Source organism: Taudactylus pleione, unplaced genomic scaffold (genome assembly GCF_031769625.1).
Source record: "Taudactylus pleione unplaced genomic scaffold, aTauple2 ptg000374l, whole genome shotgun sequence".
Lineage (NCBI taxonomy): Eukaryota > Metazoa > Chordata > Amphibia > Anura > Myobatrachidae > Taudactylus > Taudactylus pleione.
Genome location: NW_028284775.1, coordinates 4,296,909 through 4,315,828, shown reverse-complemented (window position 1 = coordinate 4,315,828; position 18,920 = coordinate 4,296,909). Strand labels below are relative to the sequence as shown.

At 40.9% G+C, this 18,920-nt stretch overlaps 1 protein-coding gene across 4 annotated transcripts in view; it reads right to left on the bottom strand.

The window, feature by feature from the left end:
* Positions 1 to 18,920, bottom strand: part of SIRT2 (sirtuin 2) — a 92,915-nt gene that overhangs the window by 34,211 nt on the left and 39,784 nt on the right. For all 4 annotated transcript variants that reach the window (XM_088444958.1, XM_088444959.1, XM_088444960.1 and 1 more), the window contains exons 6-15: positions 12,780 to 12,886; positions 12,140 to 12,196; positions 10,745 to 10,813; positions 10,125 to 10,254; positions 8,814 to 8,873; positions 3,056 to 3,111; positions 2,268 to 2,344; positions 764 to 815; positions 617 to 684; positions 220 to 286 (exon numbers count right to left, since the gene is read on the bottom strand). In XM_088444958.1, the coding sequence (XP_088301084.1) occupies positions 220 to 286; positions 617 to 684; positions 764 to 815; positions 2,268 to 2,344; positions 3,056 to 3,111; positions 8,814 to 8,873; positions 10,125 to 10,254; positions 10,745 to 10,813; positions 12,140 to 12,196; positions 12,780 to 12,886 (743 nt within the window). The remainder of the gene's footprint in view (positions 1 to 219; positions 287 to 616; positions 685 to 763; positions 816 to 2,267; positions 2,345 to 3,055; positions 3,112 to 8,813; positions 8,874 to 10,124; positions 10,255 to 10,744; positions 10,814 to 12,139; positions 12,197 to 12,779; positions 12,887 to 18,920) is intronic.

The following is an 18,920-nucleotide window of genomic DNA, read 5'->3' as shown; positions in this document are numbered from 1 at the left end:
GTGCCTTAGTACATCATATTGCAACTAAGAAGCATGTTCAGCAATAAAATTCACAAAAGAGATTCCTGTTGCTAGCAGAATCATACAGGACCTGGCGGGCTCACTCTCGCCAGGCATCATGCGCCACTTGGTGTATTGAGGTTAGATGTAGGAGGACACATCTGTATTTGATCCCATTTAGGACAACACAACAAAAAATAAAAAACATTCTGTAAATACCTTCCATCCTAGGAATTCAGCTAATGCAAGGCAACCATCATCACAGTTTCCAAGCCAGGCTACATCCCTAAATACAAACAAACAATTAGATCTCTTACGCTCTAACCAGAAATGTGCTTCAGCTTTTCAGCATAGGTCAACATGCATCAGGACATTGATAAATAAACATACTGAGGGAACACCTTCTTTGATTGATACAGCACATTCTCCAACTTATTCATGCAACCTCCATAAAGCTGTGCCATGTACAGAGCCATACAGCACAATCCAGTGCATTTATCTTGTATTGTCATGTTACATACTCTGTTGGCTGTTACAAGGAAAGATGTTCTATTTGTGGATATTTGATATTCTCCTCAGGGGTATAATTCTAAAATGGTTCAAGTTGTATTATTACCTGTAGGCTTTTTCAGAGTCAAAATCCATCCCGCCTCCCAAACCAAGGAGTCCAAAAAAGGAGTCCCCCTGATGTGTCAAGTAAAAGGAGGTTAAAGTTATGTTAAAAAAAAACAAAAAAAACAATTCTGTTCCATTCCTGTCCTACCTCTCCAGTCTTATCCTTGTTGATTAGAAGACGTGGGGTTTTGCTCGGAACCCTGCCAAAAGATAACAATCATTTTCATTGTGCTTTATAGATTTTACGAATTTACTAGTTTCCAAACGCATTTATTTTACTACAAGACACAACTACTGACTGTGCCGTACAGCACCCAGGCTCCTGGCTGTAGGAGATGTTATGTCCTGATTTTCAGCTGCTCTGCAGTCTCCTGGCAGGTAGAATTACACAATATAATTATGGCACATTATACTATCCACATAAAAGTAGAGAATGTTATAAGCAGTTACTGCTGGCAGGAGAGCATAGATTAACTGGAACCCCGGATTTGTATCAAATCTTGTAAATCTATGTAAATATAATACAGTCAGCACTTAGGAGGCGAGTAGAGCAGACAGTGCTGACTGTACAGTTACAAGGTAAGGCCCATTTACACACTGGCATTGCGACTGTTAAAATTGAAGTACAAACTGCATGTGATCACACATATAACCGCTAGTTCACATCCTGTACATCAACTTGGTCGCATTTGCATGTGTTTGCAAATAAGTCTCTAACGCATGCTGAAATGTGATTTTCCCATTCCTTTTCAAAGCCTATTTATTGCAACCATTTTCCAGACCTCTACTGAAATAAATGGGCTATTAAAAGGAAGAGGCAAGTTCTATGCATTAGATTCATATTGAGACGCATACATTCCCCCAAGATCCACAACCAGTTGCATCGCTAATTATTCTGTGACAGTTTCCACAAAACCACGGCAACAAGTGCTGAAAAGAATTGGGTCTATTATAGTCCTGGGGAATCGGATATAATGAGCAATACTGGAGCCCACAGAATTTTGCCACCTCAGTATAATGGTAAAACACAATTTTTAAATAAAAAAAACATCTTTGTTCATTAATTTGTTTCTGTTGGAGATCTCCCTAATTTCAAATACATCGGATCAAAATCTTTTAATTCATTGAAATGTTTAAACACAAGCTGCAATGTGACTGGCTGGTGGTAAGCAGAGCCCTTGGGACTCCCTAGTTTGTACACATATAGAGAATAAATGAATCTCTGCTAATCTAATTAACAATGCTGAGGAGCTATGTTCATTTCAACAGAGATTCTACATGTAGCTTAGAACTCCAATGAAATGAATTGGAAAAATATATCACTACATTGGTTAATGTGGTCATGTTTAGCCCTAGTGAGTATGTACACAATCTGCCCCTGTATAGAACAATAGACATTATCCATGTACACTACTATGAATGCACGGAAATGGAGCAACAGTGTCGACAAAAACACAAAATGCATGCAGACACAGGTAAGAGGACAAAGAGTGTGGAAAATACATGTTTATATGCTTTGCACATATGTAAAAAAGTAACGCGCAGAATTTAAGACACCAATGAGTAAAGACTGTGTTTTTGTAGAAAACATTTAAACCATTATAGATTAGAGAAGCAACATTACTACTTTATAGTGATATTTCAATACTTACTTGCCAACAAGGGACGCAAATGGCTGCACTTGAAGAGATGTCCCCATTACAATGAGAAGATCAATCTTGTGGAAGTCCTAATGAGAAGAGAATGCATTTGGTAAATACACACACATATATACATACATACATACATACATACATACATACATACATACATATCACACACACATTTATATAAACATCCGAGTATATAGACACACTTATTTTTTGCACACACAAGTTAAACGGTTAGTTATCATGAAAACACTACATGCTCTCTATGACTTTTTTGGTGCTAACAAAATAATGACATTCTTAGCCCTAAGCTATGAATGCAACTATTCTCCATTTTCCATGATAGGATAGATTTTATTAGTATTCTGTGGACCATACAGTATACTATGTACGTAGGGTAAGCAGCATGGCAGTCATCTCCTATAATAAATACAATTACATGGTATCCATATGTTTAACATACTAAATAAGCCTTTGCAGAGAAATAGGGTTTATTTACTCCTTCAAGAGCTACATTTTTATGTTTAGAGGTATATTGTAGTTACATAGTTCGATCTGTAATATCAGTATAATTAAAAAATGTATGTAGTTCCTGGCTAAATTCTATCTTAATTAAGCCCTGAGTTATACGAATGGAAGGTAAAAAAAAAGTTCTGGCTTCAGTATCTTCAGTCTTCAGAGCACTGCTAAACACCCACAACAATTTTACTACAGCAAATTCAGTTTAGTTGGTAATAATCATATACAATGTACAATGCATAACCACAGTATACAGATGACTATCAACTTACAGCCTTTAGTGCAGAAAAGAAGCGTGATGGCAGGCTTTCCCCAAAAAACACAATATCTGTTAATAAAAAAACAAAATGTTCAGCGTTAAACATTTGGGGACAGATTTTGAGGTGAGAGTTATGCAATGAAGAACAAGTAACTTTGCACCTTGGTAAAACCATGCTACACTGTAGGTGGGGCAGATACAAAATGTGCAGAGAGATCTAGATATGGGAGGTGCTTGTCCTAACTCACAGCTAAATTGCAGTATAAAAATAAAGCTGGCCAGTATTTGTGGGCTACATGCAACAGCAGCCAGTATTTACCCGGCATGCAAAATAATAAATGTATTTGCACCGCTTGCATTGCAACATGGCTTGCCCAGGGGCATAGTTACTTGCTCTTTACTTTACTCCCAACTCAGAGTCTGGCTCCTTGTTATTGAAACTAGATATTGTACTTAACTGTTGGAAAAACTCAAAATATGACAACATGTCCAGCAAAGGTTAGAACATGCAGTACTTACCAGCTCTCCTGGAACGTGGGGGAGCCAAACTTTCAGAAAGTCCGAAGTACTCCTGTAAGAGAAGGTCTCTCTCCCGTATCCTGCCTACTACCTAGTGAAATGGGCGGGATGAGGTGCGAGATGATGCGATTCTCAGAGAAGTGCATAATTTTGGAACCATCCTCTCATCACCTACCCACGATTCATAGCACTATACAAGAATTGCACGACCTAGCTGTATCTACCATCCGGGAACTCTCCTGGAGGGGAAGATTCCAAAGTTGCACTCTTTGAAGGAACTGTTTTAGTGTAGTGATTTTTTTTCTGGTGTATAATTTCTACCAATTACGTATTTAAGACTTGGGCACCAGAAAAAAAAAAAATTGTCGAATAGAAACAGTTTACGTACTTGAATGTAAATGTCCTGTTTGCGTCACACGGAATCATCCATTACATAAATTGGAAAAGTGCCTATAGTGCTAAATTAATGTTTTTGTTATAGCACTGAATTATATTCGATAAGTTATGAAACTTAATTTATTGTATTTTTTTCTACTTTTAAGATATTGATACACAAATTGGCAGCTCAATATTTAAAAACATTATCACCAAACAAAACACCAATGCCTAACAAGCGGCTACTGGGTATAAATAGGGCATTTTATCTCCGTTCCACTCTGAGCCAGCCTCCGTGGTTACCACGCTGTGCAGTGTAATGCAGATCTCACCCATTGGCAGGTGCGCATAGAAATGTGTGCGCTGGTTGGTATAAAGGGCTGATTCTCCGTCTCCACTGGACAAAAAAAATGTGTATCGGCAATAAGGCAGGTACATGCAACCACTTACGCGTTTCTCCCCTCCTACCACTGTGGGGGCTTTTTGAAAGTCCCCACAGTGGTAGGAGGAGCGAAATGCATCAGAGGATCCCCAGTTGATGTTGCATCTACCTGCCTCATTGCCGATACACGTTTTTGTGATCCAGTGGAGACGGAGAATCAGCCCTTCATACCAACCAGTGCACGCATCTCTATGAACACCTGCCAACGGGTGAGATTTGCATTACACTGCACATCCTGGAGCACAGCGTGGTAACCACGGAGGCTGGCTCAGAGTGGATCGGAGGTACCATACCCCTGGAGAGGGACTCCGGTGTCAGCGTGTTCCAGGTGACTGGAGTTTGGTTATACACGGCAAGTACAGGTGACTGTGCAGCACGTACTTTATTGTGCGATTTATATCCCTGTTGGCAGCTTGACACTGGCCGCATATGGAATACTCAGGCGCTTAATACAGCGGTATTTCATGAGTTGTTTCCAATTGGACTGCATCTTTAATTCTCAGGAGAGAGATTTTATATTTACCTGATTCAAATAATACGATCATATATGATAGCCTAGAGCAGGGATGTGGGACATCAGGCCCGAAGGCCGTATAAGGCCCCCGGAACCATTTGGTCTGGCCCTCTGAGCTTTTTTCTGCTCATCTGCCTAGCAGGGTGCCTAGAATGGTACCCTGCAGCCAGAAATCTATGCAGCAGTGCCGCCTGGAGCACTATTAGGACGCTTCAGACGGTCACACCGCTGCCCTTACAGCTCCCCGAAGCATCCTCAGGATGATCCGGGCATTGGTGTAATCACCGGCAAATGTGGCCTAGCCCCCGTGTGACTTTACATGAAGGGGGCGTGGCCTGCATTAGGCCCGCGAATAATGTTATATATATATATATATCAAAATGGCCCTCAGCAGAAAAAAGGTTCCCCACCCCTGGACTAGAGCTAAGCCGCGGCACCAATCATCTCAGGAGAAAGTTATCTATATCTACATTTAATTATTCCGACAATCTCCAGCATTTATATTTAATACATCAGTCTGCATGCATAATTAAGGATTGGTGTTTTTCTGTTCATATATTAGGTATTGGTTGGCAAGTTAGGTGCATAAAATTTGTATTTCATTAATTCATATAGGGACTAGTGTCCTGCAATTTTATCTTATATATATCTAGTAGCTATTACATGTTGTAGCTAGATTATTGTATGTTACAATTTTCAATATATGTATAATTGTGATACTAAGATTAAATATACATTATTATTAAATGTTTTTATTTTTCAAGATCGAGTTTCTGATTGAATTCCTTTCTGCCATCTCACACAATTTTTAATTAATAAGCGCAGAATCCATTTTTGTTGTTTCCTATTGGTCTAATTTTATGGAGCCTTTCACCAGCTCTTAGAGAGATTCTGCAGCTAGAGTTATATGAGTAATTTGCATATTTAAGTTGTATAATAATAGCCCATCAACAGCGCTGAAGCTATTTGTTTAGTTTTCTATCAATTTTTCATAGGGCACGATTCAATTCAGCGCGATGTAAATAACGCCGGGAGATAGCTCCCGGAGCTATTCAATTAATCGCGATATTAGGTCGGGGAAGGCTCGTTATCGCGCCTTAAACAGGGTTTTTAGGCGCGATAACGGGCATTCCCCGACCTAACTTCCCGGCGCGAGGCTGTTTTCCCGGCGCTAAGGACAGAAAACAGCCTTGCGCCGGGACTTTTGTCGGAATTCTTCTCTCATCCACGGAGGGATGAGAAGAAATCATTAGTCGGACTTGTCAGCGCGGTGTATTGAATAGCTCCGGTAGCTCACTCCCGAAGCTATTTACATCGCGCTGAATAGAATCGTGCCCATAGTGTCAGTTACCACTCAGTCATTTACTGTGTTGCACGGTTCTAATGCCAATCCATAATTTTATCTACTTATCATATATTTGTATAGTATCGCTATATTACGCAGTATATTAACATCACTCCCTGCTCCACTGGAGACTACGTTCTAAATTCCCTAAAACACAAACATATACAGTACACACTCGGGTCTGTTTGTCAGAAGCCAATTGGCCTACTAGCCTGTCTTTGGACATAGAGAGGAAACCTAAGTATCTGAAGGAAGCCCATGCAAGCACAGTCAAAACATGCAAACTACACACAGGGCCTGATTCAGCAGTGCACTGCTGAATGCAGATTCCAGATGTTTGGAAATCTGTGCAGGCGCATGACCCGTGCTGTGAATGTGCAGAACGGGTATGCGATCCCGCTCGCAGACTGGCAGTAATTGACAGTCTCCTGCCATTTGTGGGTGGGGAGGGGCGGCGATGCCCTCCATTCCCCGAAACCGAGGCGTGTTGTCGCCGTTGGGGGGCAGGGAAGAAGCCAGGATCTCAGTCGGCTGAGTTTTCCTGGCTTCTTCATCTCACCTGCGGCGCCCGACTGCTTGACCACATGGGTCACTAGCCGGCCGATGCATTGGCAAAGCATCCGATGCTGCGTTGGACAACGCAGCTTGGATACGAAATGCAGCAGGAGGCGTGATGCCTCCTGTGCATTACCATATCAGCACAGACGCAATTGCAAAGCTGCTTGCAAGCAGCTTTGCAATTCCATCTGAAACTGAATCAGGCCCACAGTCAGTAGTCAAAACCCAGTGCTGTGAAGTAGCAAAGTCAGCCATTAGGTCATCATTATTATAATTATTAACCTATTAGTCTCAACACACAAGGGACATTTATAAAACATATTGCAGTGTGAACGGTGCTGCATCCCATGTTGATCAAACTTTTGCTTCATTTTCCAAACTCTTAAGTTGCGTACACACTTGCCGATATTTTAAACGTTCAGTCGCTCACTATATCGGCCAGTGTGTACGCAAAAACGACGAACAACCAACGATGCGCGCTCCTGAGGGTCGTTGGTCATTGTCGTTCATCTCCCGAACATGCAGGCCAACCGGACGATATTATCAGGTTGTTGCATTTTCAGGGATGAGGAATGGTGCCCAGCACTGAACGATATCGTCCATGATATCGTTCAGTGTGTGTTCCTAACGACATTGACCACACCCCTGCTGGGGACACACTAGACGATATCGCTCGTGGAGCAAATCGTCTAGTGTGTACGCACCTTAACTTAGCAGTAATGAGTTAGGATCTGTTCAGTTGCAATGGGCTGCATTACCTTTTTTGGATTAACTGCTGCACCAGTTTTCATAGATGCCCTCAACTACTTCGTTTTATGTGGAATTAGCAGCAATAAAAAAATATAAATATTTTTAACAAAATATAAAGGAAAAGTCACTGGAGTGGCTGGCGATGTGGTAAGAGTAGTTTTACAGTCTCTCAGGTCAGTAACTATCAGCGTATGTTTAAGATGGCTTACTGCTTCCCGCATGCAAACTGGAACAGGAAGCCTGACTCAGACCTAAGTAAATAAACATCCCCCAAAAAATAAAAATAGAACTTTTTTTTTTACTAAAATTATAAACGTCCCCTCACAAAAAATATATGGAAACAATACTTTATTTTAGGCACCCCTATCTGAGATGGCATTAGGAATCAGAAGACCGCTTTAGTACTTGTATCACAACTGACCATGATAAATACAGTAGGCTTCACCAGCTGGGGGCTTTGATAAATAGGAAAAAGCTCTAAAACCTGTTAAAAATGTTGCATTGTCTTAGGGCATTTTACCTTTGATAAACAGTCTAAGACTTATAGAAAGATACACAGAATCATACAGTATACCCCATATATTTTACAACCAAGCATGCAGAGTTTTGTCTTTCACAAAAAGGCCATTTTAAGTTGCCTAGAAAATCCTAAAAAAACTCTGGTTATGCCCCAGGTTATGTATATCTGGGTTATCCTAAGTAACTTGTCTGAGAAAACCTGTATCTCAATAATTGGGTGGCCTTGGTTAATGACGCTGTGAGACATGAAATAATTTATCCATACTCATAGAAAATATATACATAAATATAACAAAATCTGGTTAAGATGCACAAAATTGCTTTTTTTGTTTATTATTTACATACGCTGGTGGAGGAGTTGGATCGATCGCTTTTCTCTGTACTTAGTTATATTTTCTTCTTATACTTGGCTTACCAGTGTCCTTTAATTATCTCAACACACCTTTCAGTAGCCCTGATTTTCACCAGATATTCTTTTTTCAACTAATGGTTTCCTCCCCTTGTACAGGAGTTGATTCATAATATATGTACATTCTAATGTCCTTTTCTCAGCAAAGCAACTTCACTCTCCAACAGAAAATATGACTGCAGTTTCATATCACCCTAGGGTCACTCACAACTGCTCACCCCACAGACAAGTTTTGCTCAGCTTTCTAATTAGCAAACAAAATTTTAACCCTTTTTTTTTTTTGTTTTTAAAAACGATTAACCATATTCTTATTCAGCTCCTACTGCATGAAATGTCATACCTGGTTTAACCAAGCTGTTGCACTTTTCACACTTTGGGATCAAATCGGAAAAGATCTTTTCTGAAAAGAAAAATTTATATTATAAATATGAAAAAGATTTTTACTTTTGATTATACAACTAATGCTCTCATTAAAACAATGAAGCATTATGTTTTATTTGTAGTCTATTAAAATTACCACTATCTTTATGAAAATATTCTGAAATATATAAATCTCTCTTATTTGGTCACTGTACACACGGAAAGGATGATCCTATAAGCAGGGCCGCAACCAGGGGGGGCTAAGGGGGCACGTGATCCGGGTGCCGGACTTGAGGAGGTGTCGGGGAGAAGCTGCCGGGAGGCTAGATTGGTGCACTTGCGGGTTTGGAGCCTTGAGAGGCACAGAGACACCGTGAGTCTAATGTGGTGCCGGTCACAAGTCAATCAGTGCTCGCGGACCGGCAGCCAATCAGCAAAGGCTGCCGGTCCGTGAGCTCCAATTGGTTCGCGAGCGGCGCCACATTACAATGACGGCAGTACCAACAGTTCCCCAGCGTGTGGCAGCCCTGTCCCATCCCGCTCCTCCCCGAGCTCACCCACCGTGCGGCCCGGCAGGTAAGAGACGGGAGATGGGGCCTTACTGTGGCTTAATGTAAAAGGGGCCTTACTGTAGCATAATGTGTAAGGGGCATTACTGTGGCATAATGTATATGGGACATTACTATACAAATGTATAAGGGGAATTACTGTGGCATAAATGTATAAGGGGCATTACTGTGGCTTAATGAATAAAGGGCATTACTGTGGTTTAATGAATAAAGGGCATTACTGTGGCATAATGTATAAGGGGCATTACTGTGGCATAATGTGTTGTAAGGCGCATTACTGTGCCCCGGGTGACAAAAATCCTAGTTTCGGCACTGCTATAAGGGAGATAACCTGTACAAATTATAAAATATAATGGAAACGCTAACCTGCAGAAGCAATACTAGCAGCCTTCAGTAAGATGCAAACAATCATTCTAGGAACAGTTTTAAATTATTGGTAATAAAAAGCAGAGGAGAGCTTCAAGGGGGGGCAATTACTTTTCAATGCACAAGTACTATAACTTCCTGCTGAAAACCTACTGAAAACAGAAAAGCTACTGGTCTAGAAAGGCTGATAATGGAGTACAAGAGCCTTCACTCTACTCATCAAGGGTTTAGTGGTTCTTAAAAAGTTTACAAAATCCATATTGTTAATCTTTATGCAACTCCCAGATACAAGGAATTTATTCCAGCCCCTAATGTCTCCTTCCAAAGCATGAAAATAAATTGTAAATGCTGAATACCTTTCATCCAGGAGAGTGGATACTCAGCTCTGCATAACGTCCCAATACAGTGGGAGGTGTGAAAAGTTCCATGAGCCTCTACCAGATCATCAGAAGAGAGGCCGGCCACCCTCTCAAGAGTGTCAATGTTCTAAGTGGGGAGATGGGATATAAAATTGTTCCATCATACTAATAAGGTAAGCATAGAAATAAAACATAGTACACTGTCCTTTACAATATGAAACCAATCCACAGAGGACATAAGGCAGGGGGGTGTTCAACATGCTGCTGTCCAGCTGCTGTGGGAACTAGATATCCAGCATTCCCTGCCACAGTATGGCTATTAGGGCATGCAGGGATGTGTAGTTCCATGTTGAAAACCCAAGACATAAGGCAACACCTAGGGGTAATTTACTAAAGTGAGAGTTTTTAGAAGTGGAGACGTTGCCCATAGCAACCAATCAGATTCTACTTAACATTTAACTAGCAGCTTCTAGAAGATAATAGCTAGAATCTGATTGGTTGCTATGGGCAACATCTCCACTCATAAAAACTCTCCCTTTAGTAAATTTCCCCCCGATTGTTTACCCCATCCCCACAATGTGTAACTGGACTGAACAATGCTGCAATAGTAATAATACCTGAGTGTAGCAGCGGAGTAGCAGACCTTTTTCTTTCATCAGTCGCATGAAATAGTGACAAATAGTCGGCTGCAAAATAACAAAATATTTATGTCAAGAAAAGATTAAAGAATAAAGGAAAAAAAAGTGAAATAAAGCAAAATGTGCCATCGGCTTGTTGGAAAGTCTAGTATTTATAAATTGATTTTAAAAATGATGGTGCAGCTAGAGATCAGCTGGTGATTTAGTGAAGTGCAGGTACAGATGAGCTCTACCATCTTTAAACACCAACAAGCACGCCTTGTTGGCGAGACAAACCTCGAAGTGTTTTTGCGCCAAGATGTCATCTGTCCAAAAAAGTTGGTTACATAGTGCATCTGCTATTCTAAAGAGAATGTTACTAGTGAACAAGTAGTGTTACTATTCCAATAAAGAACATGCCGTCAGGTAAAGAAGAGATCATCCAAGAAAATGACACTGGTTAGCAAAATATATTTGCAGAGTCCTAGGTCACGAGGTTCCATCACTTGCCGGGGAAGAGATGTATGTGGAAACACATACATCTCTTCAGTGTCCGAAATGGTTCAGAGCTTGTTTTTTACAGTGAGGGTACCGCTGCTGGGCGTTCCACAAGTGCCAAAGGGCGGGCACGCTGGCACCTGTAGTTGGACTGTAAAAAAAATAATACTATACATTTGATTATCACTATTACCCATGCACCCACCGGCCAGGGGTGCAGGGAAGAGCCCCTAGCATCAGCCCAGGCCTGGGGTGCTCAGGAGTGGTGGGACCCCTTTATTGGGGGAGTTCTCTCCACCCCTGGGATCCCCGGCCTGGGCTAACTAGTTTAGGGGGGTTAATGCATTGACCGGGGGACCCGGTGAAAGGGTCCCTTGGCTGTGGTATTAAACCGACTAGTTTTGAGTCTGGTGCTGGTTTTAAAAATTCGGGGAACCTCACGCACATTTTTCCCCCTATTTTTAAAACCAGGACCAGCTCACAGAGCCCAGTGCTGGTTCATAAAATATGGGGGACCCCTACACATTGTCTCCCAAATTTTCAGAACCATGACCGTCTCTCAGAGCTCAGGCTGGTTATGCTTTTGGGGGGGACCTTCATAAAGTTTTTTCTATTGATTGCATTTTTTTTTTTTTTTTAACACAAAACACACATGAATGTTCGGGAGTGTTTGGCTGCGGTCAGACACAGGGAACTCGGAAAGAAACACGAACACATACACCATCGAAAAACGGAATTCATCAAAGCACGATTCTTGGTATATTTGAGTGTTTCAGCTGTCAAAAGTCTTCTGTGTTTCAGCAATGCTGTGAGTGTTTCAACTCGGACCAGACACGATTCTTAGTAAATTTACCCTAAGAGTCCACTGACACATAATATTTCCTCTCATGCACTTACCTTGAATTGCCCTGGATACAGCTCTCGAGCCAGAGCAAAAAATGGTTCTGGATTTTGCTATACAAAGTAACAAAAACAAAATGAATATCTCTCTAAAGAAATCACAAAAAATAGCCCTGTCACTGAGACATTTTAAATCCCTCCCATGGTTGCCAATTACACCTTTAGTCTAATTTCATTAGCTAAGCCATAACCGCAGCCAGAACTTTTGCCCATTACACAGCAACCATTAATGGCCTCTTCCTTGTGTATAGCACAGCTTCAGGTTAGTGTGTGTGTGTGTGTTGTCTGTCATTTTGTGTAAATTAAATGTTTGAATTGTAAAGGTATAAAGTAACTCCATTACCCTTAACTGCAAATCAGAAAATACAGTATATCCCGCAAGTACTTAAGCAATATTTAGCATGACAGCTTCCACCATTCACAAAAAAAATATGAACCCATATTTGGCTATACAATATGGATAAAATAAGGACTTAATATGCGATCTATTTCTTTAGCCTGTTTGGATTTATATGAAGTATCGCTCATTTCATCCATTACAAAAAAATGTAAGTTCTCTCTCTAATTAGTATATCTATATAAAAAAAAAACAACACATGTAAACTATTGATGTTGCATCTTATTAGTTCTATTTTACCTGAAAGAATCCAATTTCAAAAATGGCCTCTGGATATGGCAAATTGTATTTTTGCAGGTTAGAGTACAACCCACTGCCTGGGGAACGGAAATCAGGAATTCCAGCAGCTACAGTACAAAAAGAGGTTATAAGAATAGTCACTAATCTTTGTGTAGCGACAACTGATCTAATCAGATCCAAATTTCATCAAATAAATAATGCCAAAGACATTTTATATTTGTGTACAGGCTCATTGAGTCTACCTAGTCTGTCATTTTATTGTTGTATGTTGTTGGTAGATAGAGAAGTATCCTCATGCACTATTTCTGCAGTCTCGTGCCAGGTCCCATGCGATTCTGCTTGCACTTAGTGTCTTTTTCTTGCAAAAAATGTGTCTTAGTCGCAATCAGGTGCAACAAACCACTTCACTAACTGCACTGATTAATTTGATATGCTACACTAGTATATCTCTGTGCGTCTGAATCTGTATACAAAGTGCTACGATGCAGCACACATGGCTTTTTTATTACGCCACAATCAATTTCAGTGAATCATAACTCAGATGTACACAAATATACAAGTATCACCCATCAAATAAATCAGTGCAGTCTCGTGAAGCGTTTTATTGCATTCGATTGCGACTAAGACGCATTTTCAGATGAAGCAAAGATGTACGGGATTTACACACTACTATACTTTATATATACCATTACAATGTATATTCCTTGTATAGTGCTGCAGAAACTTTGTGGCACCTTACAATTAAAATATTACAATACTAATTCTAAACATGTCCATACACGGTGCGATATAGCAGCCGATACGACGGATTGGTATGATATCAATGCTATATCGTACAGTGTATGGGCATGATATCAGACAGAGCACACTCCCATGGGGTCGTACACCGCACCTCCAGATCTTACTGCATGTTCTCTTGATCTGGGGATGCGATGTACGATCCCATGCAATGCTATGCGGGAGGGGGGCGGCATATCGGGTGGTCGGCCACCCGATCGCACCATGTATGGGTGGCTTAATACTTTAGCAAAAGTAAGCACTATAAGTACATAAGAAAAATAAATAAAAATAAGTATGCTCATTAGAATCAACACACTGTAAAATGTGAAATTTGGTATAACCATGAGTAGGCAATGGTTGAATAGCAAATAGGGACAGAAGTCTCTGATCATTCAGTCCTCCAAGTGCCAGATTAATATTGGAGCTGAAGAAGCTCATGGTGCGGTTTCAGGAACCCTACAGGAATATCCCCAATAATGGAGTAGTCTATTTCCTTTGTTGCTATTTTGTATGAGAGTTTTTTTTCTTTTTTTTGTGCACTACTGATATTTTAGGACTTGCGTCACACCACATCTTCTACAGATAATAATGTCCCAGAGACATCATCGGCAAACATTGAGCCAGTTAGAAGCCCCAGCACTCACGTGAGGAAGATACAGAGTACAAATTATTTCTCATGCACCATCTAGACCAGTCTCCATCAAGGTCACACTAGTAGTAATGAGTAGAACATGGTCCCAGGCAGTCTCTCATTACGTGCTTCACACAAACTAACGAGACAGTCAGGCACTATTTTGAGTGGGCATCCATGGGTTCATTTATTAAGAAAAAAATGTTTCCCATTATAGGCCTGAACAAAAGCAAAAAGCATGTGTTTAGGGGAGAAGGAGATTAATGGCAGTGACAATGCAAATCTAATATTACACATGGTTGGAATAACTAGGTTATTTAATATGTATAATTGCTGACATTGCTCAAATTTCTTTAGCTTAATAATGATTGTGTCGGAGTACATTTCTACTATATACACACATGCATCAGTGAGGAGTAAGATCTATGGTAAAGTACTGTGGGGTGGGGAGAGGTTCTAAGCCATGAAGAGAGCGATAAAGTATCAACCAATCATCTCCTAATACCACTTTCAGACATAACCCAAAAACCCATGTTTTTTTGCTGTGCACGCGCATCAACCCATGGACCTGCTTATGTCTGAAAGGAATAACCCGGGTTGACAGTCCCAGGTCTGCAACCAACCAGGGTTTTTCCCAGGACTTGCAACCCAGGTCAATGCCCCAGCTCATATCTGAAAGGTATGACCTGGGTCATGCCTAAAGGAACTTGACTGGAGGATACAGTGGGAACTTGGAGATGACATCATTTCCAAGCGCCCACTGAGAGACGGAAGACCCGAGCCCGTGTGAAGGATGACTATACAGATGTGAACGGTAGGGAAGCCAATCCCGGACCATTTTATTCAATCCCAAGATTTGGGATGGAAAAGATCTCAATCCTGGGATTCCCAGGATCTCATGGATTGAGTTGAGCAATGAAATTATTATTCTACTTTATTTATTTTTTTAAGATAAAAATGTCCCAGCACAAGCCAACAGGAAAAAAACAAAACATTCATGCCACCCCCCATCCTTTTATTTTATTCCCAAGGTGCTTCTAGCCCAAAAGCACTGGCCAAGAGGAATAAAATTAAACACCACAGGAATACAATAACTAATTTCACCCCCCACCCCCACTCCAGCCAGCCCAGCAGCACCACACTAAGAAAAGAAAAAAACAACCACATTGGATTGACTCTCCAGACAGTGCACACAAAGGACAGCCTCCATTCTCTCTCCAGTCCTCTGTCCTCAGCTCATCAGTTGCACTTGCAGGGGGTCCGGTGAGGGGGGGGGGGTGGCGTTAATCTATCTCAGACTCCGTGTCACTCATCACCTTCACCAGTGTTACAGCCTGGCTCACAGCAGGCACTGGCCCAACTACTCAGCGCTGCCCAGCAGCAGTTCAATCCCGTAAACAACGGTTATTGGAAGCACCAATCCCGGAATTTAAATCCACGAAGTACCAAAAAACCTGGCTTCAACTCGTGTTCTGTGACCCGGGTCAGAGCCTGGTTAAAGCCTGGTTTAGATCTGAAAAGTGGTATTACTATAATTTTACAGGCTGTGTTTGAAAAATTACAATTCGAAGCTGATTGGTTGGGACTTTAGCTCTCCCCACTTTCTCTCTCTATCGCCAAGGCTTAGTACTGATAAATCTATTATTAAGCTATCCATATAAGACTCCATTTTGTCACTAGATGGTGTGTGCCTTTAAGTTATTCATAGCTTTAAATGTATAATATTAGAGATTGATTTCTGCTGTGCTTTGAGTTTTAGAGAACCTTGAAATGTGCAGATGTTTGTCAGCCTGTGTGCTCGCCTCCCTTTCTTGCTAACAGTTCACTCCCATGTGTACAGATAATAATGTAATGAATGCTAACAATGACTGCTGTAGTGAGATATAATGTGTGAATATTCTGATATGTTGCAAAGTAAGAACACTGCTTTATATTATTGTACGACACGCAAATATAGCCAGAGGGTATCTTGAAACCAAGACTGATGTTTGTGTTGATTCAGTCTCCTGAGATCTCAGTAATGCAAGTATCTGACATACACTATCAATAAGCTTGGGCTGGTAATTAATTACGGAAGATTGATTACGATCTATCAGTACATATACCCAGGGCCGGATTAAGGCCCACATGGGTCTGGAGCTGAAAATTTTCAAGGGCCTATACTGAGAAGGGGAGGAGCTGTGATCGGTGCTGTGTGGGTGTGGTCGGTCACCTTGGTGTGTACACCCCCTACACTATGAGACACAGTGTCTCCCTAACTACATAGAAATAGAAAAATTGCATAATTTTTTTTAAAGGGAAAACTAGAAAAACTATTTAAATACTTAAAATTTATGGCCAGTTAGACAGCTGGTAATCATGCTGTCATGTTGATGGGCCTATTTTTATGTGGAGGCCTGGAGCTGTAGCTCCATCCGCCCCATTGTTAATCAGGCCCTGCATATACCCAATCATCATTGGTGATTTATTTATTTGTTTTCATTACATTTTTGTTAGTTAAGCATTAATAATCCAAATATATACTTAATTTATGACAGGAATTATTGTGAGATACTGTATAACTGGATAATTAGAATCGATTTCTTATTATGTATCACCAAAATATTGATATATCTTTAGTAATGCTTATTAATTTTACATTTATTAAATTATTTGTTGCTCTATTGAAATTTAGACCATCAGGCGCAGTTATCTCTGCATCCTCCAAGATACATGTCAGTGTTCTACTTATGGCTGACTCATGAAGACTGACACAAAACAAGTTGTAACCATTAATTAAGGTTTTCCTGTGAGTGCTGTAAGCTTGGGTCTGGATGTGAGCATCTGCTACATAAATGGATGACCTTAGACATACATTTATGCTGTTTTTAACCACATTTTAAGGTCTATATTTTACTCACATTTTGAATGAAAGTGGCACTGTACTTGTTTATCAAACAGTGTATATAAGGTATGCTGAATGCCATATTACACCGAAAACACAAGATGCATTTATCCTTGTGATTCCCGTGATCTTTGCATGACATCACTAATAAGGAAACTTAGCAAGTATATAATACAGGTATTAGTTATTTGACTTTTCATTTTGTTTATGGTTCTCTCACACCCGGTTAAACTGCTATTTTGTGTGGCATTAAAAGTCAGCAGCTGACATTGCACCAGCTGTAGTCCCCTCTATTGTTTCACTATTGACTCAGCACAGTGTGTATGTGATTGAAACACATTGCTGAGCCCAGGGATTAGCCACAAAATGTTCTGAAAGGGACACCACCAGAGAAGTCTGCATGTTATGATTTCCTTATGGGTAACACTTACTGGCCAATACAGATCCCTTCTCAAAATCCTACATCATATCCTGTAATGTCTGTTCCGTCTCCTTAATGCATGTGTAGTGGAAGCCTGGGAGTGCTCCACAACAGCTCCCACTGCAAGGGAGACGTGACAGACCCAGAAGAGGAGGACCAGCCACTAGGTACAAGGTAAGTATGGGAGCTGTACAGGGGGGGGGGGTGGGGGTCAGAATAGGATAGGGGCGGGCGGGGCAGAAACCGAAGTGACCAGCATATGCCGGGTCCAATAAACTAGTGATTTTAATAATGGTGCTAGTCCAGTCGTCATTTCTGTTTGTACAGCTGCATCCCCATGTGGCACAAAGACTTGCCCTGGCATCTTAGCTATACTTCCAGGAATTGCAGGGTGTTTTTTCAACAAACGTGGCCAAAGACCCACGACCTGATTTAGAGTTGGACATAAGCTCACATTTGCCAAGTAAAAATGCACTGGTCAGATGGAACATGTACACACAAACAGAAAAAAACTTAATACAAGTTGCACTTGCTTACGATTGCATTTGGAGATTAATTGGGGTATGTACATTACATGTAAGTTCAGTACAGTAAGGGTGCACACATGTTTATCACATCCGCTACAGATGACCTCTATTTAGGCATGGAGATGTATGTATTGCACGCCATAAGCCTAAGGCTGGGTACACACCTAAACAACCGGAAATAGTGCGGATGATCAGGACGATTTGTCTTCACCCTGGACATCACATGATTGCCAGTACACACTTGAAAGATGTAATGAAAGACAGAACAATCACTGTTCTGTCCGTCATTAACTTGTACATGCTCACATGCGATATTGTATGATTGACTGTGCAGCATAGCCAATCGCACGATATCACATGCTCCCGCAGGTACGCGCAAATGGGGAATACACATAGCACGATATGCCCGATTTGTCGTACAGGTGTATGCACCCTAAGAGTGGGCACACACTAAGACGATATCTGGACAATCTGCCATATTGAAACATCAAACAGTCTACATTGTCTATTGTGTACCCACAATCACGCGCTCCCGCGGGTCACAAACAAAATCTTCTAGTTGGTGGTGCTGTATAGCCAATCAGATGATATTGTATGCAGGACTTTGCAGTTTAATGAAGGGTTAAATTAGGTATTGTGCCATCGCTCCTTAAATAGTGTAGTGTGTACGCCCAACCTGTGGTGGTCCGGGGCGAAGGAAAAACGCCCTGAACATCTGCGTAACTAGCCATCGTTCTTATGTGTACCAGGCCATAGTATAAAGATACAATTTGATGAAAATTACATCAATACATTTCTTTACTGTGTTATATATATATTTTACAAAAAAAATCTTACGGTTTCACATGTCCCATTAAGGCTTCTTAGACATGATCTGAAAATTCACAAAACCTATTGA